Source organism: Phodopus roborovskii, unplaced genomic scaffold, assembly GCF_943737965.1.
Source record: "Phodopus roborovskii unplaced genomic scaffold, PHOROB, whole genome shotgun sequence".
NCBI lineage: Eukaryota > Metazoa > Chordata > Mammalia > Rodentia > Cricetidae > Phodopus > Phodopus roborovskii.
Window position 1 is genome coordinate 10607508 of NW_026126434.1, and position 25409 is coordinate 10632916.

At 41.6% G+C, this 25409-nt stretch overlaps 1 protein-coding gene across 4 annotated transcripts; it reads right to left on the minus strand.

The window, feature by feature from the left end:
- Window positions 1-1142: 1142 nt before the first annotated feature.
- Window positions 1143-11206, minus strand: Hnrnph3 (heterogeneous nuclear ribonucleoprotein H3). Of its 4 annotated transcripts, none has more exons than XM_051186818.1 (10): window positions 11055-11206; window positions 5031-5165; window positions 4401-4539; window positions 3706-3890; window positions 3148-3234; window positions 2862-2977; window positions 2108-2243; window positions 1791-1886; window positions 1519-1611; window positions 1143-1433 (listed from the first exon to the last, which is right to left on the minus strand). In XM_051186818.1, exons 2-10 carry the CDS (start codon window positions 5140-5142, stop codon window positions 1357-1359), a joined length of 1041 nt encoding a protein of 346 aa, XP_051042775.1. In that variant the 5' UTR covers window positions 5143-5165; window positions 11055-11206; the 3' UTR covers window positions 1143-1356. The 4 variants fall into 4 exon arrangements, with proteins under 4 accessions (XP_051042775.1, XP_051042774.1, XP_051042773.1 ...); XM_051186817.1 differs by having other exon boundaries at window positions 11036-11204; XM_051186816.1 differs by lacking the exon at window positions 11055-11206 and adding an exon at window positions 6783-6805 and having other exon boundaries at window positions 3751-3890.
- Between the last annotated feature and the right edge of the window lie 14203 nt (window positions 11207-25409).

The window sequence follows — 25409 nt, forward strand, 5'->3', positions numbered from 1 at the left end:
TTTACTGGAGCTACAGTGAGTTGTGAGCTGCTTGATGTGGGTGCTGGGAACCAAACTCTCAGGTTCTCTATGAGCAGCAAGTGTTCTTAACCACTGAATCATCTCTCTAGCAACCTCTTTTGAAACATAAGGTAACTCTTGAAATGCTTTTGACGTCTGTGTCAGCCACACAGAATAGCTAATGTGTAGGCTCTACGTAAAGCCCTCAGTCCCACACTAGACAGACAGAAACTCAACTGTTTCAGATAGGCCCTAAGTAACAAGCTGGGCACTCCTTTATCAGAAATCTCTATCTGGCATCCAACCGTACTTGCCTTCCTACCCACTCCCTGAGTGCTGGGATTAAAGGCATGTACCACCCTACTTTCTACCAATGTGTATTATAACCAATAACTAACACAAAGCATTCTAGGACAGACAATTCTTTTATCTCCCATGTTGACATTTATTACATGAGTAATATTTCTAGCAAAAACAAGTAACAAGTTCAATAATTGAGTTCACATTGACAGGTTTCAATTTGATCCATTAGCCAATTTGGGGAAAAGCAACATTGATCAAAGTGATAACATTAGAAAGCACCTTTTCCTTGCTACACAGAGCTTAAATACTCAACACCAGTATCAGATGCAAAATCCAGCTGCAGCATTGTTACTCATTTTCTTAAATGTAGTCTTTACACAATTAAAAAAGTTTTCTTGGGTGAGAAAGTGAAAACACAAGAATACATCTATCACAGTAAATACCTGTGTATTTACACACCAAGCTCTTTCTGTCTTCATCAAATACTCTTAGCTACTCCAACAAACTCAAATTTTGGGAACATTTTTTGGTATCTTGGTCAAATGCTATGTGAGGATTTTAAAATCTAGGGCTGATACTCCCACCCACCCCCACCCCCTGGGTTCATAATTCATAACACAATGAGAACACAGAAATTCCTGAAGCCACCTGAATGCAGCTTTAGGCCTTTTATTTACAGTGTGTACAGGAAAGTTAGCTGCTAACTACTCAAGCTCTATTCCAAATGTCTTGCACTACACTACTTTTTGTAGAGCCAACAGTAAATACATCATCCCAAAATCTTATGAAGGCAGCATATCTTTAAAGAGTGCCTATATATAAAAAGTAGCAACATCAGTGTTTCAATATAAAAATTTATTTTAAGTCAAAGTATGCAACAAATAAAACCTACAGAAAACAGATTTTCCCATCACAATCTGTTACTTTAACCAAATATCTTGAAAACACATTCCTTCAGTCATTATAAAGTTCTTGAAATACAAAAGAAATTCAATCTGTAAGAAAGTCTAGTAGACAGATGTTGTTAGGACTTGTATGTTGGAGGAAGTGGTCTCAGTACATCCCACGCCATCCACCTCCACTCATTCCACCTTGTCCATAGTAACCTCCACCGCCTCCACCTCCACGACCTTGAGAAGACATTAAGAACATCCATCAGGAGATGCACATCACAATATATTTTTAGAGAAAGACATTGCCTTAATACAGACTTACCATAACCTCCCAAGCCATCAGGAGTGCCATATCCTCCACTGTAGTTGTTCCCCATTCCCATTCTCCCAACAGATCCATATCCTCCTTGATTATCTGCACATTAAAAAAAAAAAAAAAAAAAAAAACAAACAGACACTGTTTATCCTAAAAAGTTTATAAACCCAGGTTTGGGAGGGATATGCTGAAGCACCGAGGCAGAAGGGTTGTTAGTCTCAGGCCAGCCTGGGCTACATAGCAAGATGTCCCCACCTCAAATACAAAACTATACATACCCATTCCATCTCTGCCATAGCCTCCCATTCCAGAACCTCCCATTCCAGAGCCACCTCCAGGAGTGGAATTCAAGAAGAGTTCAATGTATCGATGTTCTTTAAAAGAATAGAGAAAGGGATAAAATGTATTAAAGGTTGATTAGCTAGTATTTAAAGCAGGTGCATGCATAAATATAGGACTATCTCAGGTAGCCATTAAAGTCTAGATATTGATAGGTCAAATGATTTTAAAACCTAGGATCTAAGGGACATTTTAACCAGAGATTTATAAACTGCACACACCTACAAAACAGAAGTATGCCAAAGACACCACTTACGCATGTTGTTTTTATCTTTAGACATGGCAGCCACTGCATCTTCATGTGTCACAAACTCTACATCTGCCTCTCCTGTTGCTCTGCCATCCGCTCCAATGTCAATATGAACTCGTATTGGATTGAGTGGTGAGAAGAACTAAATAAAAGTTAACTTTATTTTTAAATTCCAGTTATTTAAAAACGCACACAATTTAATTTTCCCTAACCCACTAAAATAAACTACTGAAAGTTCTATAAAGGCTCCAGCATTGTGGAGTCATTCTTTGCTACATACAGAGGTGGTCGTCCCACTTGGCTCACATGAGGAAGGAGTGCATTTGTTTTAAATGCAAAGCACTTCCTGCTTTTAAAGAAAGAAAGGCATACTAAACTTTAAATGAAAATTGTGAAACTGGGAGTAAGTACAGTTCCATGACAAAGCATGGTTAGTTAGGAGTATCTTGAAGTTTGTGATTGTTAAAGGCAAACTCCTACATGATTGACTCCATTCTTAACCAAGTTTTTTTTTTTTTTTAATGCATTTTTTTTAACCCGCTTAAAATCTCACTTAGGTGTTTGTGCCCATTATGTGCTAACAACCTATGTGCATATTAGGCAAATAATCTATCACTAAGTGACAATCCTGGCCTGGATCTTAAATTTCAAATCTCAAAGCCAAGTTAGGATTTCTAAATTCTAGTCTGGTTTGAGCTACAATGAGACCTCCCCACCAAGAATAATTGAAAAATACCCATTATATACCACAGTTACTCACATTAGCAATATCATTTTCAGTTGCACGAAAAGGCAGCCCTCTCATGTGCACAAAATGACCACCATGGAAACCTGAACTTGCATCACCAGCTCCACCATAGCCATGTCCTCCCATGCCTAGATTATAAACCATTGTGGGTTCACATAAGTATATACATAGAAATCAACAAGGCAGTACAATGATACAAGTTTCCATTATTCCATCAAAGTTGCCTAGTTACTACTATTGGAATCTTATAAAGGAAACAGTAAAAATTTACTTAAGCATGACAATATTCTTAGTTTACCTCTTCCATCTCTCATCCTGTCATCAAAGCCATCGTTTCCATAGCCATAATTATTATAGCCACCATAGTCATCAAAACCTCCATAGCCTGTGCAAACATAAGGAAAAAAAATACCATTCTGAGCAATTTATTTGTAAGCTAATTTACAAATTCATTTTGTAGTCAATCATTTTAGCTTAATGTTTGCAGCTTACTGCATATGAGAAAAAAAAGCAAAAGCAGATAACCCTTGATAGAAATGTAAACATCCTAAGTAAAATTAAATTAAAAAAAAAAAAAAAAGAAATGTAAACATCCACAGGATAAATTCAAACACAACATGAAAACCAAACTTCTTTACGCCCAGAAGAAGCATGCCGTTATCTTTGTTTCTACATTAAGTTTTCTAGGTGTTAATATGTGCATCAATCAAATTCCACAGTGGAAATCCCACAATTTCATGAACAGGTTTTAAAACCTCATAGGTACTGAAATTACTGCCATTTCTGTATTTCTTGACAAAGTGTCAGGAACATCAAGAAAATGACAACAGAACCTTTGTTCATTAGATACACATACCACCATCATATCCATCACCTCCTCGTCGCATTCTGTCATACATACTTCCACGCCCAGCTCCATAATAACCCCCTCTTCCTCCTATTGGTCTATCATATGGTCCAGGTCGCTGTCCCAGCAATCTTCTTGGTGGATCGTAAAATCCTTTGATTTCACTCCTGCTACTCCTGAAGATCTCAATATACCTATTTAAAAAGGGTTAAAGTACAGGTTTTAGCACAGATAGATGTATTTGAGAGTAAATTAGATACTGGGCAAAATGCAGTAAGTTTGTCTATATCTAGGTATATAACCCAATTTAAATTGCCTAAATAAACCATAAGGTAACATTTTTACACCTACAAACTTAAATAGTTAAATATTTAAGTTTTACATAGACAAATGAGTAATCTGAAAACACTGAATTATGAATATATTTTTAGTTTGTTTCCTTTAGCACAAAATAGGTACGTAAGAAAAACAGGTGATTATACAAAAACAAATTTAATATCCTACAAAGAAATGGAAACAATCTAATTTTAAACTATTAGAATTAATTCCCCACCCAAATCTGTAGTTTCCATGTTAAATTTAGGTAATTATCAATTCTTTAATACTACCCCAGAAAAATGTTATGGTTACCCCCCATTTAAGCAATAGTGACCCACAACCCCCAAAAATAAAATTTAACACCATCCCAAACTCTCCATCCCCACCTGTGCCCTATTCTTTCCTTGTGTTTCCCCAGAGCATTTTCTGCTATCTCCTTTGAAGCAAACTGCACGAAGGCCTCCCCTGTGCTTCTCCCCTGGTAGTCCATCGTCAATGTTATCCCATTTGGCACGATTTCCAACCCTTTAACCCAAGGACAAATACCCCATCAAGGGGAACAGTGTTAAAGGCTGAAACATTCCCATCTGAATCAAATATTTAAAACAACTCTAAACAAAACAAAACAAAACGCTTAGTTTCCCATCACCCCATAATACAAATGGAATATTTTTCAAATATCATTGGATTAAATATTTTCTGTGATCAGTGTCTTAAAATTATACTTCTAAAAGCCCACTACATGAAAAACTACAAATCATTTAACTGTGCTCCCAATGCTGATAACCCATGTCATCACAGTTATTCTCAATTAACTATATATACTGTACATCATCATCATTTACATAGCCTACACATTCTCTACTGTATATTAACTGGAGCACATATTCCATTTTATTATATAACCCAGAGTATCACAAAAGTTCCAAAACAAAATGTGTTTTATAAATTACAAGCCATCTAATAAAAAACACATACATAAAATATTACTAAACTTTGACTAGTACTAGAGGTACCTTGGAAGAACTGAACTATTTCCTCTTTGCTGCAACCAAATGGCAGTCCTCGAAGTCGCACTGTCCCATCACTAGCGTCATTTGGACCATTATGTTTCATAACCCAATCCATTTCAATACCGCTTGATTTAAATGCTATGAAAATAAGCACATAAAGCAGTCAATCACAACACGCTCTTACCAAGACTCGAACACCTCACAAGTAACCCAGCACAGAATGCATGCAAGGTGACTCCTATATCAGCAACAGTACTCTAATAACATTCTACTTTGGGGTAGAGTAAGGAAAGGTAAGGAAACTTACCCCTCCAAACAACCTTGAAGGTCTAATAAAAACTTGCAGAATTCTGCCCACAAAGATTTGTTGTAACACACTATCCTTTTTTCTTATTCCACTCTTTTTCTTAACTTTCCAGACTTCACTATTGACCCAAAGCTACACAGCTTTTTTGTTTTGCAGATGAGATGTCACCATACCCACTACACCTAGCTTGTTTCTGTTTCAAAACAAGGGTCTAACTTGGTAGCCCAGGTTAGCCTTGAACTTCAAGCAGTCCTCCTGCCTCAGCTATGAGTGCTAAGATTACCTGAGTCACCTGCCCAACTGCAAAAATGTTTAATAATCACATGAAATACGTTTGTGGTATAATCACCTATTCATACTGAGGTTTAGTGTTTAAAAAAAAAAAAAAAAAAAGTCATGGTAGCCAGGTGGACCTCAAGGTCATCTTTGACCACACCAGCAATTGGAGGATAGCCTGAGTTGTAGAAGACCCTGCCTCAAAAGCAAAGGAAAACAAGTAAAGGCTACTCAAAACCAAATGCTATATGAAATATGATAGGTAGTAAGTACATGTCCAAGATCTTTGTACTTGAGAGCTAGGGTAGAAGGATTGAGTTTAACTAGCTATAACTATAAGGAAACTGCTTCAACAAACATTCAGATGAGTACCTTTCAACAGTAACATGGGGGGTGGCGGAAGATAAGGTGATCAAGAACAAGACTGGTTTTGAATTACACATATCCGCCTGCTTCTCTCAGCCCTGGAGTGCTGGAATTATTGTCACCACTACACGTGTATATATGTGTGTGTGTGTATTTTTTTTTTTTTTTTAGTCAAGCAGGTTTAAATAGTTTACCCAAAGGCAACATATTAACACTCACATAGTACTTTAAAAAAAAAAAAAAAAAATAGCAGCATGAGGTCCCCCTCTATCCTATAAGGAACACACAACCTAGCCAGATCCCTTCCCTAGAGGCAGCCACTTTCCTTCTAAAATTCCAGAATATTTTTAGAGACTAATATGCAGAAGTTCTGCAGCTGTGGAAACTTACCAGCCCTTGCTTATTTCACTACAGATAGATATGGGAATCCTACTCACCTGAATAATTCCAATCTTTCCCTCACCACCTCCTCCCCTGTCAACAAAACAATTTTTCAATTGTTTCCTTTAGGCCTGAAAGTATATCAACATCATTCACTAATGATTAATTCCATGTCATCAGTTAGAGGCAGCATCTACAGAATTAATACAAGTTCAAGGCCAGACTCTGCCTTAAAAAATAAACCCCGGGCTGTGGTAGTGCACCTCTTTAATCCCAGCTCTCAGGAGGCAGAGGCAGGCTGGTCTCCATGAGTTCAAGGCCAGCCTAATATACAGAGAGTACCAGGACAGGCTCCAAAGTTACACAGAGAAACCGTGTCTCAAAAAAACAAAAAATCCCCAATAAAACTGGAGGTGGTAATGCACCTCTTTAATCTCAGCATCTGGGTGACAGAGAAAGACAGGTATCTGTGAATTCAAGACCAGCCTTGTCTACATAGTGAGTTCCAGGACAGCCAGAGCTATACAATGAGACCCTGTCTTGAAAAAAAAAAAAGAACAAAATAAAATGTAAAGTTAGAGCTTGGCATGGTGGCAGATATATGCGTTCAAGGTCAGCTTGGTCTACAGTGTTCCAGAACAGCCTGGGCAGCACAGAAGAAAAATGTCTCAAAAAACGGGGGTGGGGGTGGGGGGACACATGACACGGATGACTAAGTTTCTTTTAGAATTCCATGCATCAATGAACCCAAGGATATAGCTCAATGATAGAATGTCTACCATGTGCCAACCCTTGGATTACATTCTCAACATCTTTCCCTAAATATATGCATTAAAGTAAGCCAATCTTTTCTACCAGTGGATATTAATCTCTACACGTATATACCATCAGCATGTGTTTTTTGTGTACTGGTGACTGAACCTTAAACCCTACTGAGAGAAAATCCAGACCCATCTTTAAAGCAAAGCCCATGGAAGGTACCATTCTTGACAGAACTAAAATGGTGAAAACACAATTTAAAAACTGGCATTATAACTAATTCTTTGGTGGACTTGCTTTTAAAAAAAAAAAAGTATGACACCCTACATGGTGGCACATGTCTTTAATTCCAGCATCTAAGAGATGGTGAGTTCAAAGTCAGCCTAGTTCACATAGTGAGACTATCTCAAAAACAAACAAAAACATGGGGTTGAATGGCTCATTAATTTACCTTACAATGGCTACTTAAAACATTTAATTTCTGAGCCTGTTAGTCACTATAAAGTACAACAGCAGTAGTTGCTGGGTGGTGTTTGGCCGCACCTTTGATGCCAGCACTGGGAGACAGAGGCAGGAACTCCTTGAGTTCCAGGACAATCAGGGATACACAGAGAAACTGCGGTCTCAAAACAGAACAGCAGTAGGTAGTGAGGTGTTGGCACCCACTGCTGTCTTTCACAAGAGTACTTATATTCTGTAGCTCTGCTTCAGATGGACATTCTCCTTTGACAGGTACACTTTATGGACCCTGTAAAACCAGTGGTTTTCAACATTCCTAATGCTTTGACCCTTTATTACAGTTGCTCATGTTGCAGTGATTCCAAACAATAAGGTTATTTTTGTTGCTACTTCATAACTAATTTTGTACTGTAATGAATTGTAAATGTGTGTTTTCCAATGGTCTTAGTCAACCCACAGGCTGAGAACCACTGCTGTAGAATCAGTAAGATGCTCCACAAAATCTCAACTGTATCTGAAAACCATTTCAGTCCTGAAAAGAAACAAGAAATATTAAAGGTGTTTTGATGTCTAATACCATTCTAGAGTATCCCTGAAAGACAGCACCAAATTAGCTTTGAAATAAAAGCTCAAATGTTTTTGAAGATCTCCACTATTTTCTTAAAAACAAACAAAACAATATACAGCTCAGTGGTAGAATGCCTACCTAGCATGCATGAGGTTGTAGACTCAGCTCAAAACCCAGAGCCACAAACAAACCTCCTCCTCAGAGTGCAGGTAGTTAATTCTTTCCCCACCCAAGGCAGGGTCTTGCTCTATAACCCAGACTGGATTCTCAAAAATGGGAGTACAGGTGCTATCACACCAGCTTAAGATAGTTCCTTCCCCTCAAATGTGATGACTATTAAGTCATCATAAAGAACAGAGGATCTGGTTCTATTCTCAGCACCCCTCAGCAGAAACAGCCTTGTAAAAAACCCTGTGGATCTGACACTCTCTGGGCTTTCTACAGGCACTATGCATGCACAAGGTGCATGTGTGCACACACAAAGCAAAACATTCATAAAATAAAAATAAACGGGGGAAAGACTACTACCTTCAGTAGCAAATGCAAGAGAAAGCTCTTTTGTGTGTGTATAAAATTTAACACACCAGTTTTGCTAGTATCAACGATAATAATTCTCTGAAAACCACTAAACTGCTAATAATGCTTTTAGTCTGTGTATGTGATTGTATATTGTAACACACTCACACCTCAGTGCAGTGTGGAGGTTAGAGGAAAGTTTTTGTTCATCAGGTCTTGACTTCAATTAACAAAAGTTTACTGGAAAAAGCCAACCAGATTTGGACCACAAACCATCTCATAAGGTGACTTTCCATTCCAAGTCTGAAGTCAGTAAGGAGACAACCTTGCTCTAACATACCTTTAAACTCAATTCTAGAATTCTACTAAAACACTTAGAGCAAACTGTTCTAATACCTTAATAATAAAGCTTTCAGAGGCTATGCAACTATTTACCATTTAGAATACCCCATTTAAACCGTTCTTTAAAATAGTGTCATAGTCACTACACTGCTTTAGGGATCCCACCTGTTCTCAGGCCCCTAATTCTAGACCACCCCCCCCAAATCCAAGAGCATCACAGGTGCAGTCACTACATATTATACACATACCCAAAACATAAAAAAAAATCTATAAAAAAAAAAAAATCTGTGACTTCCAAGGTCTGAAACAGAGAACACGTCAGCATATAGAATGACTGTTAGTACGTGTATCTTTTTGAAATAAGGTGTTTTTAAAATTGTGCTGTTAGAGCCAGGTGGCTCACACCTTTAATCCTAGCACTCAGGAGGCAAGTGGATCTCTGTTGAGTTTGAGGCCAGCCTGGTCTACAGAGTGAATTCCAGAACAGCCAGGGCTACACAGAGAAACCCTGCCTCAAAAAACAAAAAAGTTGTGATAGTCTGACAACTAGTAATGTACTAAAATCCATAGAAATATTACTTTAAACAGAAGCTAATGGATGTTACTAACTGGGTATGGCGGCTCATAGCTGCCATCCCAGCAGTTAGGAGGCAGAAACATCAAGATTCTCGAATTTCAAGGCTAGCATAGTCTACACAGAGACCCTATCTCAAAACTATCTTGTAGGCAGAGAGGCAGGAGACTCCAGGAGAGCCTCCTGTGTATATCCAGTGACAAGCTCTTTCCAAGAGTGTCTCAAAAGATATTTATAATGTAATCCAATCAAGAAAATGTGGGCCCAACGATTATTTTCATTATTAGAGTCTGAGTTCTTGGCATTTTCAAAGCCCATTAAGATCTGCTTTTTCTAGGTGGCACCGGCACTACTGCAAGCCAAGTTTCAGGCCCAGGTGTTCTTTTTCCTTTCTATCCCATCTTCAATGAAAAGTCACCAACAGTTCTGATTTAAGGACCCAAACACTTCCAAAGGCGCGCGATTAGGCTATGGGAGGGACCACAATTCGATACTTGTTTGATTTAAACATGCCTAGCCATTAAATGAAAACAAATGCTGACTTCCGGCCTTAATTACCAGCTCACACAAAGCACAACTTTTGGAGAATTAACTACAACAAAACCTTAACTACCTACTCCGGCCTAAAAGCAGTCCCATCGTTCACTCGGACCCGGCCCATCTGTAACATACCCATTTCATCCTATTCTATTGGATAAGCCATCATTTATCTTACAAAATTATAAACTCTTGGTAAACACCTAATGTGGGGAGAAAAAAATCCTTTGGAGACGCGTACGTACTCTTTCCGCAGTTCCAACCCTGGAATATAAAGGCCGGTTAAGCGTTCCCGGAGACTTTCCGTTATCTAGCTTGCCCTCGAGAGCAGAGACGACGGGACGCCCCGCCTCCGGCCTTCGCCACCGAGCGGCCGAGCTACAAAGGACCTGCCCGCCGCCTTTGTCCTGCATCCGGAGCGGAGCGCCCGTCGCCATCGGCTCCTCCTTCCCCCAGCTCCACCCGCCTCGTCCTGGGAACCTGCGTCAGCAGTCCCTCCGAGACCCCGGAGGCGGCGGCCGCTGCCGCTGCGGGAGGCCGCGCCGCGCCGGGCGCCATTTCCACGGGGAGCGCGTCCCGCCGCCCGCTCTCCCTGTTCGCCGAGCTCCCCCACCCTCACCTCTACCGGAGAGCTAGGACCAACACCCCCTCCCCAACCCCCGGCCTTCCCAACACTTCCCGCAAGCTGGCGACCACAAAGTAGCCCGAGCGCGGAAAGGCGGGAAGGCGACCCCGGCAGCCACCGGCCGGCCCCAAGATGGCGGCAGGCGAGCGGCGGGGAGAGCGGGCGAGCGGCTGGAGAGCGCGGCGTCGGCCCTCCTCCCGGGGCCCAAGGCCAGCCGACTCCACACTCGCTCACCCGCTCCCGGGTCCTCGCCCTTCTCCCGACTCGGCTCGCACTCGGCACCGCCGGCCCAACCTACCCCCTTCTACTTCAGATACCCCGTGGGGCGCTAGTGACGCCGACTCCAACGCTCGCGGGCAGGGCCGGCCGGCCGGTTCGTCCGCGGGCAGCGCTCCCGACAACGGTTTTTCCCTCCCAACCGTCTCCCACGGCGACAACCGCGGAGGGAGCTGCGCAGCACAACACTGGCCGGGGGTTGGGAGGGAGCGAGCCAGCGAGCGAGGAGGAGGGGGCGGGGCGAAGCGCCCGGGCCGGCCCGCGCTGTTCTCGCGAGGCTTGACTGACAGGACGGCCTCGCGGGGGCGGAGCAAAGTGCACCTGCGCACTCGGGCCCTGCCTGGTTCGTGCTGTAGCGGGCGCAGAGGCGGCTCCGCAGCACTGGTTTACCCCACAGCCCTCAGATCCTCCGAGCTCGCTCGTGGGCCTCCCACCGGAGGGCGTGAGTGGGTTCTGAGGAACCGAGGCTCTTTCCTGCTCCACTGGGAATAAATCCCACAAAGGCCAGCCCTTGCCCTGCGTGGAAGGAGCCACGTGGTTCTGCCCCCAAATCCAGGGAAAGGCTTTTCTTGGCCACCATGTTTGCGTTATGCAATCAGAGTGGGTGTTCCACCTGAGAAAGTACAGATACCCAGGTGCAACGACACCCAGCAGGATTTCGGTCCTAGCCTGGGGTTTTGCTCTCCTGCCTAGCCAGCCTTAACCTTTTGTAGGTCCCACCTGCCTTGTTTAATTTTTTTCCTCTTCATTAAACCCAGTGACACATCAGTGACTCGTGGCAGTTGATTTCGTTTTCTAAATAGAGTTTACTATTCCTGAAATTTATGCTTAGAGGAGACATCTAGTAAACGCTTTTGGGGCTTCCGTGCTGCTCCCAAGGTTTAAGTTTTAACACAAATGGCACGTCGCAAATCCGTGGGAAGGTGGAGAGCAATTCTGGGGTAAGAGACTTAGAGCTCAGAAAGTCAAGGGGCAAAGAGGATGAGTTTAGTCACAGGCCAAGCAGGACAGGTTAAGGTTGTAAATGTGAGTGTGAATGGGGGTACGATGTAGTCACCCTTCAGTGTGCTGAGTGGAATGGGTCTGGGTGGGGTACATGAGCAGTGTACAAGGATGGGTTTTCTTTACCATGAAATTTGTGTGTGTGACTGGAGTCAGGAGCCAGTTACTCAGTTTCTGTTATGGAAACTTCCATTTCACAGCTTTAATTCATCCCCAAACCTACTTAAGCACTCCAGTGATTTTAACCCAAAGTATTCCTCAGAGAAAAGCGTGATTATTGTTGCAGACAGGAAAACCAAAAGAGGTTGCAGAAGCCATAATAACTCGGGTTTAGAACTTTCTGGAACTAAGCATGATAAGTGATTCATTGTGTTTGTTCTTGGGTAGTCAAGGGTCCTCCTACCTCCATGTCAGCTGTGTCTCTATAGCCCTAAAAGGTGGTATTCATTTCACAGATGCTGCTTCTAATCCCAGAACAGTTGAAAATAGTTTCTGGAGAGATAGAGCCAGAGTGACATAACTTCAAACTTCTTTTTTTAAACGTGGTTACAGGTAAGTTAGTAGTTTACTGGTTGCAGACTTCTGCTGAGGCTTGCTTATCCTATTATTACTATAAACCTCCTAAGGTCTCCCCTTTCTTTTAATAGCTGGGGATAAATTTAGGGCCTACAGCATGTTCTCCCTTTTAAAAGTAATTGGTTTATTAGCAAAACTCCAAGCTCCACACATAGGGTGAATTCTCCCCTGGGCCTTCCTTCCATGGATTTAAATTACATGGCTTCTTTATTCTTTCAACCTGATTTGGTAGGTGGAATTCTGTAATCCTTTTCGATCTCCTGGGATTCAGTCTACTTACTGCCTGAATGAACTTGGCATCCTTTGCACACTCTTTTTGTGGTTATGGGTGACCTCAATCACCCATATGACTTTGCAGCACCCTATGGTGATGTTTCTTTTGGAGGTGTTTTGTGTTGTTTTGTTTTCCATAATTTCTTGATGGTGGGCACTCTTTACAAACACTGTGAAGATTTAGAAGGCCCTTTTCCTCTTTGTTACAGCAAGTAGGAATCTTTTAGTTTAAAGATGCATTATAGGTGGTAAATGTAATTTTTATTAGCTTCTTAGTTTACTAGTATTGAAAAAAAATCCTGTTCCTCCCCCACTCATTTGAACTGTTAGTAAGGGTTGGTGTGATTGGACCCTGCTGCTCCAGTGATGCCTGCAGAATTGTTTCCAGATTGATCGCTAAGGAATTGTTTCCATGGAGATGGTTACAACTCAGGGCTCCAGCTGCTTTCTTGATCTCTCCTCCCTTTTTTTCTCCTCCTCCCTCCCCTTCCCCATCCCTCTACCACCCTTCTCTTTCCCTCTCCTTCCTCTCTGGGCTCTCCCATTAGCATAGAGATCAGAGGGACCTTGAAGAGGGTTTTTGTCACAGTTTACAATGAAAGAAAAGATGAGACAGGAGGAGGAAATGGAAGTACCCAGTCTCTCAGACGAAAGCAAAATGAGGTGCACGTGACTATGTATTCATCCATCAGAATGAAGAGAGGAAAATTCCGTGCAAGGCCTGCCTGAAAATGAAAGAGAAATTGAGAGACGAGACGGCATTCTCGTGGGGCAGAAGGAACACATTTACTGAAATTAGTTTACAGTCGATGTTCGTATAACCCTAATGGTCCTGCAGATATCATTAATGTGGGATTATCATAATGGTCGTGCCTGTCTGAAAACAAACCAAGAACAACAAGCCACAGAACCATTGGTGTTGTGTCTAATCAGTGTTTAATGGCTTTGTCCCAGCAACTCTGACTAAAGCTTTGTGAAGGGCTGCTTTGTCCGTTTATGTCCTAACTACCTGGGTGTCTTTAGAAAAGCGACCACCTTCTCATGGTCATCATTGTTTCTCAGGACAACGCTTTCAGACAAAGATTTCATCCTTGAGACTTTGTTTAAATTACTTCACTGAGAACTATGGAAACCCAAAGAAACCGTATCTGGCTTGATTCTAAGTAAACAGGTGGTAAAATTACTCCAGAAACCTCACCCATTTATTCTCTCTGTTTGAGAGTGCTTGTGTGTGCCAGGGTGCAAGCATCTTCTTTTTTCTTTTTAACGTGTGTGTGTGTGTGTGTGTGTGTGTGTGGTGTATGGTGTGTGTGTTGGTGTGTGTGTGTGTGTGTGGTGTGCTTGTGTTTGCAGTGCAGGTGTGAAGGTCAGAGGATAGCTTTCAGGGGTTAGTTCTCTCTTACCATGTGAACCTGGGGATTGAAACTCAGGGCCTTAGGCTAAGCAGCAAGTGCCTTTACCTGCTGAGCCATCTCACCTGCCCCCATACACCTCTTAATGAGACTGGCTAGCTGGCCAGCAGGCCCCAAGAGATTCTCCTGCCTCTGTCCCATGTCCAGCTTCCTTTACACGGGCTCAGATTCAGTTTCTCAGGCTTGCAAATCAAGCACGTTGCCCCATGAGCTATCTCCTCAGCCCCCTTTAACTCATTTTTGAAAATAGTTCCAAGTGGTGAACATTTATTCTGCTTCAGTGATTACTGTGGGAGTCAAAGTGGGGTGGGGAACAGGAGAGGTGAATCACCACAGTGGCTTTCGGAATATTTAAGTGGGTGACTATATAGAAAATTCAGCATAGACCGTTTCTCTCAACATGATTTTATAGTTTTGTATGTGTGCCACTTTTTGTTACATAGCCAGGGCTCCTCTGGAGAATTCAGTTGAGTCCTCATGTGCTGTTGACAAGTGTGTACCTCACCTAGCTGTTAAGCTTTATTGTTTTCAAGATTTAGGTTTATGTGTGAATGTCTTGCATGAGTTTACAGGCACTGTACTCACTGGCGCCCTCAGAGGCCAGAAGGCATTGGGTCCCATGGAACTGGAGTTACACAGTTGTGAGCCGTCTAATGTGGGTTCTGAGTACCAATCCCTGGTTCTCTTTGAGGGCAGTGAGCACTCTTAACTGCTGAGCCATCTCTCTAGCTCTGCTTTCAAGCTCTTAGGGGTTAGACACAAATGCAGGTTTCATTGTATATGTACCTCTGTTTCTTCATGTAAAAACAGGATTGATGGTTACTCTTAGTAGCCGAGGCTTTAATTGGTTTTTACTAGAGTCCTGCAAAATTGGTATATGTGTGTTGGTATGTGTGCTCACACATGCATAACTGAGACCTACTAAACACATACTTCTGGCCTAGGGTTCTGAACTCATCCTCACCCTTGTGTAGCAAGCCTCTGACCCATTAAACTATCTCCCCAGCCCACAAAGATTTTTGTGGACCAAGGAATTGAAGGATAATTGGACATACTGTAATGCTTTTCTTTTACTTTGATAAAGGCTAACTTTAATAACCTTAGTCAGGGAATGGGAGCCCTGAGTTCCAATCTACTCCTTCATACTTGCCTACTAGCTGCTAGTTAACTTTGCCGAACCTCAGTTTCTCAATCTTTTATATGGGCTATTAGGATAAAAACTAGAAATTGAAATTTTCAAGCAAGGCAGAGTGGCACACGCCTTTAATCCCAGCACATGGGAGGCAGAGACTGGCAGATCTCTGAGTTCAAGGCCAATTAGGTCTACAGAGGGAGTTCCAGGACAGCCAGGGCTACATAGTGAGACTCTGTCTTGAAAACACAAAAAAAGAAGACAAATTGAAATGTAGATAACTGTAGTTCTACCATGTCTCATGTATGTTTGCTTATGACATTGTTAATGAATTTGGTTTCTTTTATATAAACCTACTTAATATGAATTCAACAGAAATTTGATTTTTTTTTCTTTCTGTTTTTTTGAGACAGGGTTTCTCTGTGTAAAGCCCTGGCTGTCCTGGAACTAGCTCTGTAGACTAGGCTGGCCTTGAACTCACTGAGATCTGCCTGCCTCTGCCTCCCAAGTGCAGGGACTAAAGGCTTGTGCCACCACCATCCAGAAACTACTGCTGTTGTATTTTATAGTGATACCAGGTTCAGAAATTAAATGTTTTAAGTAGCCATCCAAAGGTAAGATTAGTAAACCATTCTGGTGTGTTCCAGATTAAAGGCACTCTTCCCATCTAAAATACCCAGATTAGAAATAGGTCTTTCCACTTCAGATGATTTAATTAAGAAAAAAAAATCCTCACAGGTGTGCCCAGTCATTTAGGCTTTAGTTAATTCCAGATGTAGTCAAGTTGACAAGGAATAGACATCACACATACCATATTACTCAAGGCCTGCCCTTGCCTGTGAGGACGTGCTTGCTCCTCATGGCTAATTCAGCCTGCTTTCTTGAACCAGTAAGAACCACCTACCCAGGGGTAGCATTGCCCACAGTGGTTTGGCTCTTCCCATATCATTAATTATTCAAGAAAATGTCCTATAGGCTTCCCTACAGCTCAGTCTGTTGGAGGCTTTTTCTTAATTGATGTTTCTTTCCTCTTCCCACATGACTCTAGCTTGTGTCAAGTTGGCAAAAAAAAAAAAAAAAAAAAAAAAAAAAACTAAATAGCAAACAGACATTGATGCATATACATAAATAAAATCTTTTTTTTTTTTTTTTTTTTATGGTTTTTCAAGACTGGGTTTCCCTGTATAACAGTCCTGGCTGCCCTGGAACTCACTTTGTAGAATAAATAAAATCTTAAAAGAACAAAACGAAAAAAAGAAAGTAAGCATCAACATCTCCAATTACTATTGTTGAATTGTCTATTTCTTCCTTGCTCTGTCAATTTTGCATTTTGATTCTATTAGTAGGTAATTTATTTTTGTCATCTTCTTTATGAATTGATCCTTTTATTATAACATATCCTCCTTTGTTTCTAGTAATAATTTTTGTCTGAGCTGGAGAGATAGCTTAATGGTTAATAGCACTGGCTGCTTTCCCAAAAAGACCTAGGCTCAATTCCCAGCAACCACATGGTGGCTCACAAACAATCTGTAACTCCAATTACAAGGATCTGATGCCCTCTTCTGGTTTCCTTGGGCACCAGATACATATGTGGTACACAGACAGGCACAGGCAAAGCACACACATACACACATATATAATTAAAAAATTAAATCTATTGCATAGTCATTATTATTTGTTCTTTTTCTCAGTCATCCTCTGCCCGGTTGCCCTAGTTCCTCCATCTCTACGAATCTCTATGCAGACGAAGATGCTGGGAATGTTTGAGGTATTGCTCAGCTATGCCAGGGTTCTCTTCTGAGTGCTCCACACAGGTCCCTAGGGAGTGACACAGCCTGACCTGTGATACAGGTCACAGGCAGGAGTGCATTCTATTATTTGCAGTCAGATTTCAAGTGTGATCTAAGTTTCCCTCAATTCAGCTCTCCTCTCTGCCAGTGTACAGTTGTTGAGGCAGAGGCATGCTGGGCATGGTGGCATATGCCTTTAATCCCAGCACTCAGGAGACAGAGGCAGGCAGATCTGTGAATTCCAATCCAGCCTGGTCTACACAATGAGTTCCAAACAAGCCAGGACTACACAGTAATACCCTATTTTCAAAACAAAAGATACAATAGTAAAAGTTTTGGAACCACTATGTCCTTCAACCTCTGCTGCAGAGATCAGAGAGCATGCTGGGAAATATCTTCAACATCACTCAGAGTATGGAAACTTTGTCTTTGCTTCTGAGGCTCAGTCTTTTGTTGTTGTTTTGTTTTAAAAATAGTCCTCATTATTCCTCTCATTTTTAAAATTGAAAATAAATTTTCTATCAAACAATATATTCTGGTCATGGTTTCCCTCATCTCCTCCTGGGTCCTCCCCAGCCCTCCACCCAACCAACTCTCACACCTCCTCTCTCTCTCTCTCTCTCTAGAAAATAAACAGTCAAACAAACAAAAACAAAGGAAAAGCACAAAAAGCCACACATACCATTAAAACAAAAATCTAAAACCATCATTTACAAGCAAAAGACCAGTAGGGTAAAAAATACCCAAAACAAAATACTAGGCCAAAAAAAATCTCCAGAAACACCATTGAATTCAGTTTATGATGGCCACCTGCTGCTGGGTATGGGGCCTTAAAAGTGGTTTATATACTCAGCGAGGCTCCGTTGAAGAAAACCAATTTTTCCTTTGCAAGTGGTTATTATTTGGAGATGGCTTCCGTGGTTAAGGACAGGAGTTTGTGTCCATTTCCTACTCTCAGCACTGGAACCCCATCTAACTTGGGCCTGTGCAGGCCCTGTGCCTGCTGTTACAGTCTGTGACGTTACATGTGGCAGTCCTGTTGTGTTTAGAGGACACTGTTTTCTTGTGTCCTTCATACCCTCTGGATCTTACAATTTTCCCACCTCCTCTGAATAGCTTAGTGATCCCTGAGGGGAGGAGTTTGATGAAGACAACCCATTTAGGACTGAGTGTTCCAAGGTCTCTCATTCTCTGCACATTGTCTGCTTTCAGATCTCTAATTGTTTCCTGCCTCTCTCCATTTAATATTCATGTTCCAATCTCTCCCTATCTTCCATAACTGTGTATCTTTTCCCTCTTCCTTGGGAAGTCCTACCCTTTCTTCTAGTTCCTTACTCTACACCTAACCCTATGATTATACAGATTGTAGTATACCTATCAAAAGCTTACAGAAGCTGGGCAAAGGGGGCTCACGCACTTGGGAGGCAGAGAGTTCTGTGAATTCAAGGCCAGCCTGATCTACAAAGTGAGCTCCAGGATAGCCAAGGCTACACAAAGAAACCCTGTCTCAAAACAAAACAAAAGAGCTTAAAATCTAATGCCCACATGTAAGAGTCTTTTTGGGTCTGGGTTACCTTACTCCAGTGATATTTTGCTAGCTCCACCCATTCACTTACAAATTGCATTTTTTTTTTTTTTTTTTTTTTTTTTGAGGCAGGGTTTCTCTGTATTGTTTGCATGCAGCCTGTCCTGGAACTCCCTCTGTAGACCAGGCTGGCCTTAAACTCACAGAGATCCTTCTGCTTCTGCCTTTCAAGTACTGGGATTAGAGGTGTGCACCACCAACGCCCAGTTCAAATTTCATGATTTTTTTAATCATTATTTTTAAACACCTGAATAATATTCCATTATGTAAATGTACCACATTTTAATTATTCATTTGTCAGTTGACGAATATCTATGCTGTATCCAGTTTCTGACTATTATGAATAGAGCAGCAATGATCATGAATGAGTGTGTATCTCTGTAGTGGGATGTAGAGTCCTTTGAGTAGATGCCCAAGAGTGGTAGAGCTGGATCTTGAGGTAGAGCTATTCCCATCTTCCCAAGGAACTGCCACACTGATTTCCTTAGTGGCTGTACAAGTTTGCACTCCCACTAGCAATGGATGGATACCCCTTACCCCAAATCTTCTCCAGCATGAGTTGTCATTTGTCTTTTGGCTCTTGGCCATTCTGACTTGTATAAATTTTGAAATCTCAAAGTAGCTTTAATTTGCATTCCCCTGATGACTAACATTACATGAGTGTTTCTCAGTCACTTGTGTTTCCTCTTCTGAGAATTGTTTAGTTCTGTATCCCATTTTTAATTGAGTTATTTGTTTTCTTGATGTTCAGGTTTTTCTTATAGTTCTTTTGTGTTTTTGGTTGTGAGCCTAGCATTTAACGGCTGAGCCATCTCTCTAGCCCTCTTACAGTTCTTTATATAGTTTATATACTATATTTGTATATTGACCCTCTATTGGATGTATAGTTGGTAAAGATCTTTTCCCCCTAGTCCCTACTCCAAATGACTTGACAGATAAACAAAATCCCCCCCTGGAAGGGGGGAAAATGAGGTGGGAGGGTAGGGGGGGACATAGAAGGGAGGGAGAGGGGACTGGGATCAATATGTAAAATAAGAACAATAAATAAATAAATAAAAATAAATAGATTGAACATGTCAAAGGGGAAAAAAAAAGATCTTAGTTCAAAACTCTTCTCCACTTTCTCTTCTGTCAGATTAAAGGTGTTTGGCTTTATGTTAGGGTCCTTGATTCATTTGGAGTTGAGTATTGTGCAGGGTGATAAATATGGCATTCTTCTACATGCCAACGTCCAGTTTGACCAGCACCGTTTGTTGAAGATACTTTCTTTTTCTTTTTTCCCAGTGTGTATCTTCTGGTTTATTTTTCAAAAATTATGTGTGCATAGGTATGTGGACTTATGTCTGGGTCTTCAATTCAATTCCATTGATCAACATGTCTGCTTGACATGGGGATGATATCACTAGCAGTTTTTTTTATTATTCGGGAGTGTTTTGACTATCCTGGGTTTTTATGTGTCTATATGAAGCTGAAAATTGTACTTGAAGTTTCTGTGAAGAATTATATGGATTTTTTATGTGATTGTGTTTAACCTGTAGATTACTTTTGGCAGGATGGCCATTTGCATTTTCTCAATCCTACTGATCCACGCGTATGAGAAATCTTTTCATCTTCTGATATCTTCTTCAGTTTCTTTCTTCAGTGTGTTAAAGTTTTTATTATATTAATCTTCTACTTGTTTGGATAGAGTTAGTCCCCCCCACCCTTGTGAGGGGATTGTGAAAGGTATTGTTCCCTGATTTCTTTTCTTTTTTTCTTTTTTCTTTTTTTGTTTGCTTGACATTTATATATAGGGAAACTACTGATTGTTCTATTAATTTTGTATCCTGCTAATTTTTTAAAAATTTATTTTGTTTTAGAAACAAGGTTTTTATGTGCAGCTGTGGCTGTTCTGGAACTCACTTTGCAGACCAGGCTGACCTGGAACTCAGAGATCCACCTGTCTCTGCTTCCTGAGTGCTGGGTTCAAAGGCATGTGCCACCACAGCTTTGTGGGTTCTGATATTTTGTGGAAAGTATTTATCAGCTGTAGAAGTTTCCTGGTGGAGTTTTTAGAGTCTTTTATGTATTAAAATCATTCATCTGCAAATAAAGATTCTTTAACTTTTCTCCTTTCTATTTGTGTCCCCATATCTCCTTCAGTCTTCTGATTGCTTTAGCTAAAACTTCAAGTGCTGTATTGAATAGGTATGGTGAGTGGACAGCCTTGACTTGTTCCTGATTTAAGTGGAAATCAAGCTTAGTCCTGATTGCCCATTTAATTGGATTGAAAAATGCTGAGGAGATTAGCCAAGTGTAGTTCCTGTTTCCTCTCTTTCTCTCTCTCTCTCTCTCTCTCTCTCTCTTAGCATGATTCCAGAGAAGAGGAACTAAATTGGAGAGGGCCTGGCCTTCGTGTGGGTGGCATTATCCACTAAGGGGGTGGGTAGGAGGATGGAATAAGAGCCCCCTACTGCATGCTCTTTCTCTCTTCCTCCTGGCTTCCACCCCCTAATCTGATCTGTTTTGCTATGCTCTTAACCCACATGGTACCTGAACCCTCTGAAATGGAGCCAAAATAAATCTTCCAAGCTTAAGTTCTGGTCCATTAGTCTGTTACAATGATGAGAAAATAACCATCATTCCTATTATTTTGTTGTGAGACAAGGTCTCACTATGCATCCCTGACTGTCCTTGGAATTCTGCTTGGGCCAGGCTGGCCTTAAACTCATAGAGATCCACCTGCCTCTGCCTCCTTAGTGCTGGATGGGTGTGTGCCACTAGGCTCAGCTACACTTGCTATTCTTGCAGAACCCTTGGACTCTGTTCCCAGCACCCACATCAGGCTCACAGACCATTGTAACTCCAGCTCCAGGGCATCCAGTGTCCTCTTTTTGCCATGCATAGGTGCACACACATTAAAACAGAGCTTAAAAATAAACTCTCCTCAACATCTCATGCCCATGCTGTTTCTTATAAACATTTGTTTAAAGTCAATTGTTTGTCTTAGTAACTTCCCTACCACTCAGGCAGACATAATGTTATTAAACAGTTGGTTGGCTGTTTTTGACAAACAGTTCTGGAGAAAAAGCTGTTTTTACTATGTGAACTGAATCAGGTTAATAGAAAAAGCCTTGCTATTGGGAGTCTGCCAGGAAAATAGCAGAGAACCCAAGCCAAGCTGTGAATTTATCCTTTCCTTTTCAGAGACTGTCAGATTGTTCCAGAACGGCAGTGGTCTCTTCTTCCTACTCCTCTTGCCTGACCCCTCCCTCCCTCCCCTCTTTCTCATTTTTATTTGTTTTTGAGAGAGGGTATAACTGCAGTTCTTGTTACACTGGACCTCACTATGTAGATCAAGTTGGCCTTGAACATATGGCGAACCTCCTTGGCCTCTTATGTGCTGGCATTGCTGTTAGGCTTCAAACCCTGAACGAATGGCTGAGGTGCCCTACCTCTCACAGGGCCCTCCTGGCTGCCATACTCCACCCCTATCTTGAACTCTCCAGGCCAGGGGGCTGGGCTGCTTGTCCCCGTACAATCCAGCCATTTTGATTGCTTCCTCTTCTCTTTGTATCTTTGCATCTCCTGCTCCAGGCTACTACACCTGGTTCCCCTTTCTCCCTTCCATTTCCCCTCTCCCCATCTGAACACGTTCTCTCCAGACTCCTCCAGATGCTCCTGTCCCTTCCTCTATCTATAATAACCCTCCTCTATCATACCTAAGAACAGTTGTGTTTCCTTCCCTTTGTATTTCTTTTCTTCATTCAATTACAGACATGAGTTACTAAGTCTGACAGCATGTAATCCTGGCTGTCCTGGAACTTGATCTGTAGATCAGGCTGGTCTCCTGAGATCAGAGATCTACTTGCCTCTGCCTCTGGAATGCCGGGCTTAAAGGTGTGTGCCACCACCACCAGGGCCATTTCAAGGATATTTCTACAGTGTTGTGTCACATGACTCAGGGCAAACAAGACAGGTGTCAAAAGGACATTAGCCTTTTCTGTATTTTCTTACTGTTTATTGAAAGGGTGTATATTTGCCTGGCAGTGGTAGTGCATCTCTTTAAGTCCCAGCACTCAGGAGGCAGAGGCAGGCAGTTTTCTGTGAGTTTCAGCCAGCCTGGTCTACAGAGTTAGTTCCAGAACAATCTCCAGAGTTACAGAGAAACCCTGTCTTGAAAAACAATAACAAAAGAGTATATTTATGCCAATTTGAGGGTTAAAAACCAAGTTATGAGGAAGAGAAACCTAGGGCTAGAGAGAAAGCTCAGAGGTTAACAGTATCCACTACTCTTGCAGTAGACCAGGTTCAGTTCCCAGCACCCACATCTGGTGACAGGTGATAAAAAGTCACTTCAGAAGGGGTGGTGCCCATTACCAGAGGTCCAAAAGGCTTCCAGCAGGTCTGTCAGCACTAAAGCATGCCTTTATCTAAGCACATCTCTAACCTGCTGTTATTATGCTCATGCAATGAGTCTTAGGGACAGGGTTGGGAAAACTTCCCATAGCCAAATATGAGGACATTTCTGGCCTGGAAGCTCCTTTCTCCTGCTCCTATACTTCAGTTACATTCTGCAGGTCCCCTATTAAAGACCTGAGAAGGTAACCCCAAAAGTGTAAGCTTAAAATCAAAGACTGCTATATTAAACGTTTTGTTGACATTAGTCCTAACGAAGGCTATGATGAGAACACTGGCTAAAGCTCTAGGCCGGTTGGAGGTACATTTGACCAATAAATGCATTCACCCCCCCCACCCCCTCCCATCCCCCACCTCACCCCCCCATCCAGGCTATGGGATGCCAGTCCCTGCACTGTGTCAGGTGTTTCTCACTTAGATTTTTGTTTCTATTTAGTGTGAAAATGCTTTTTAAGTGCTCTGCTATACAGCAGGATTTCTTAAAGGAGTTTTTTTTTGTTTGTTTTGTTTTGTTTTTTAAAGTTTTCTCAGGCCCTATGGAAATTCCAGCCTCATGGTGGGACTTCAAAATACTGTTGTTGGTTTTTTTTTTTTTTTCTTTACTCTTTACTCTGCTTGGGGGGGGGGCTGCCAAATAATGACATAGAGGCTTATTATTTCTTATGAATGCCCTGGTCTTGGGGCTGGAGAGATGGCTCAGTGGCTAAGAGCACTGGCTGCTCTTCCAGAGGTCCTGATTCCCAGCAATCACATGGTGGCTCACAAGTATCAGTAATGAGATCTGGTGCTTCTTCTGGCCTACAGGCATGCATGCAGGCAGAGCACTATGTATAACAAAAATAAAATAAATCTAAAAAAAAAAAAGCATACTCTTAGCTTGGCTTGTTTCTAATTAGCTTTTCTAAACTTACATTATTCCTCTACCTTTTGCCTCTGGGCTTTTTTCTTTTCTTAGTCCTACATATCTTTCACTCTTACTCCATGGGTGGCTGGGTCCCCTGAAGTCCTCCTCCCCTTGTTCTATCTTGCTCCTTCTTCCTTTTCCTAGAGTTCTCTTCCTATTTATTCCTTTTGCCTGCCAGTCCTGCCTCTTTCCTGCCTCTCTATTGGCTGTTCAGCTCTTTATTAGACCATCATGTGTTTTAGACAGGCAAAATAACACAGCTTCACAGAGTTAAACAAATGCAGCATAAAAGAATGCAACACATTTTTTTCATAATTAAAACAATGTTCCACAGCATGAACAAATCTGAGACTCCTTAAAATAGCATTCCATAACACACAGGTATTCCTAATCACTTGGGTGTCAGTTCATTCCAGATGTAGTCAAATTAACAACCAAAAATAGCCATCACATATATACACATTTTAAAGACCCATCATTAAATAACCCTGTTTGCTGGGTATTTAGCTCAGTGGTAGAGAGCTTACCTCCCCTGCATGAGGCCCTGGGTTTAATCTCCAGTACTTTGTTTATATATACAAAACTCCTTACACAGGATTTGATAATCCAGAATAATCAGTTGATTAAACGTTAACCTAATTCCCTCTTCTATGGGTTCTTGAGAGTTAAAATGTGGACAATTTCATGAAGTCATTATTTTGGCTGCTACTGTACTAACAATGACTTGAAACTTTGGTACATTTACTGTGTATTAGGCAGGAAGTATAGAGGTAGGAATGCTTAAGGGTCAACTAGCAGGTTAACTATAGCATCAGAAAGCACACTCTTTCCCTTTTATCTAGTCCCTTAGCTTTCTGTCTCATTGTTTGTCACAGTCCAAAGACCAGGCCATTGTGTTTCTAGCATCAACATGTTCAGCTCTGGGAAAATGGGGAAGGATGGGGTAGCCTATTGTCTTAGCTCTGTTCCCTTTAATCAGAGAGCTGAGAACATTCCTCCCACAATCTTTCTAGTCTTTCTCTGAGGCTTGTCGCCATCTAGTTGTTGGACAATCTTTAAGATTGAGCATCTGGCAAAGAGAACGAAATTATCCTGTCCTGGCAGGGGCCCTGTGCAACCCTGAAGCCAAAACAAAACCCAAGTTCTTTGAGGAAGAGAAGACAGCATTAGGTGTGTTGTGGGTGGAGAGCTAGGGACATCTTGTTGTTGAATAAGTGAATGACACAGGTTATTAGAACCTACTCCTTTAAAAAGACTTTTTTTGTTGGTAGTGATTTGGGAGGAAATATAGAAACTTTAAAAAGCACTTAAGGATAGAAATCTA

Coding starts and splice junctions, on each gene's coding strand:
- Hnrnph3 (XM_051186818.1), bottom strand. CDS start 5,142: ATGGATTGGGTTATGAAACATAATGGTCCAAATGACGCTAGTGATGGG. Junction 4,540..5,030: donor AATAGTTCAGTTCTTCCAAG/GTACCTCTAGTA, acceptor CTTGGGTTAAAG/GGTTGGAAATCGTGCCAAAT. Junction 3,235..3,705: donor AGGTGATGGATATGATGGTG/GTATGTGTATCT, acceptor ATGTTTGCACAG/GCTATGGAGGTTTTGATGAC.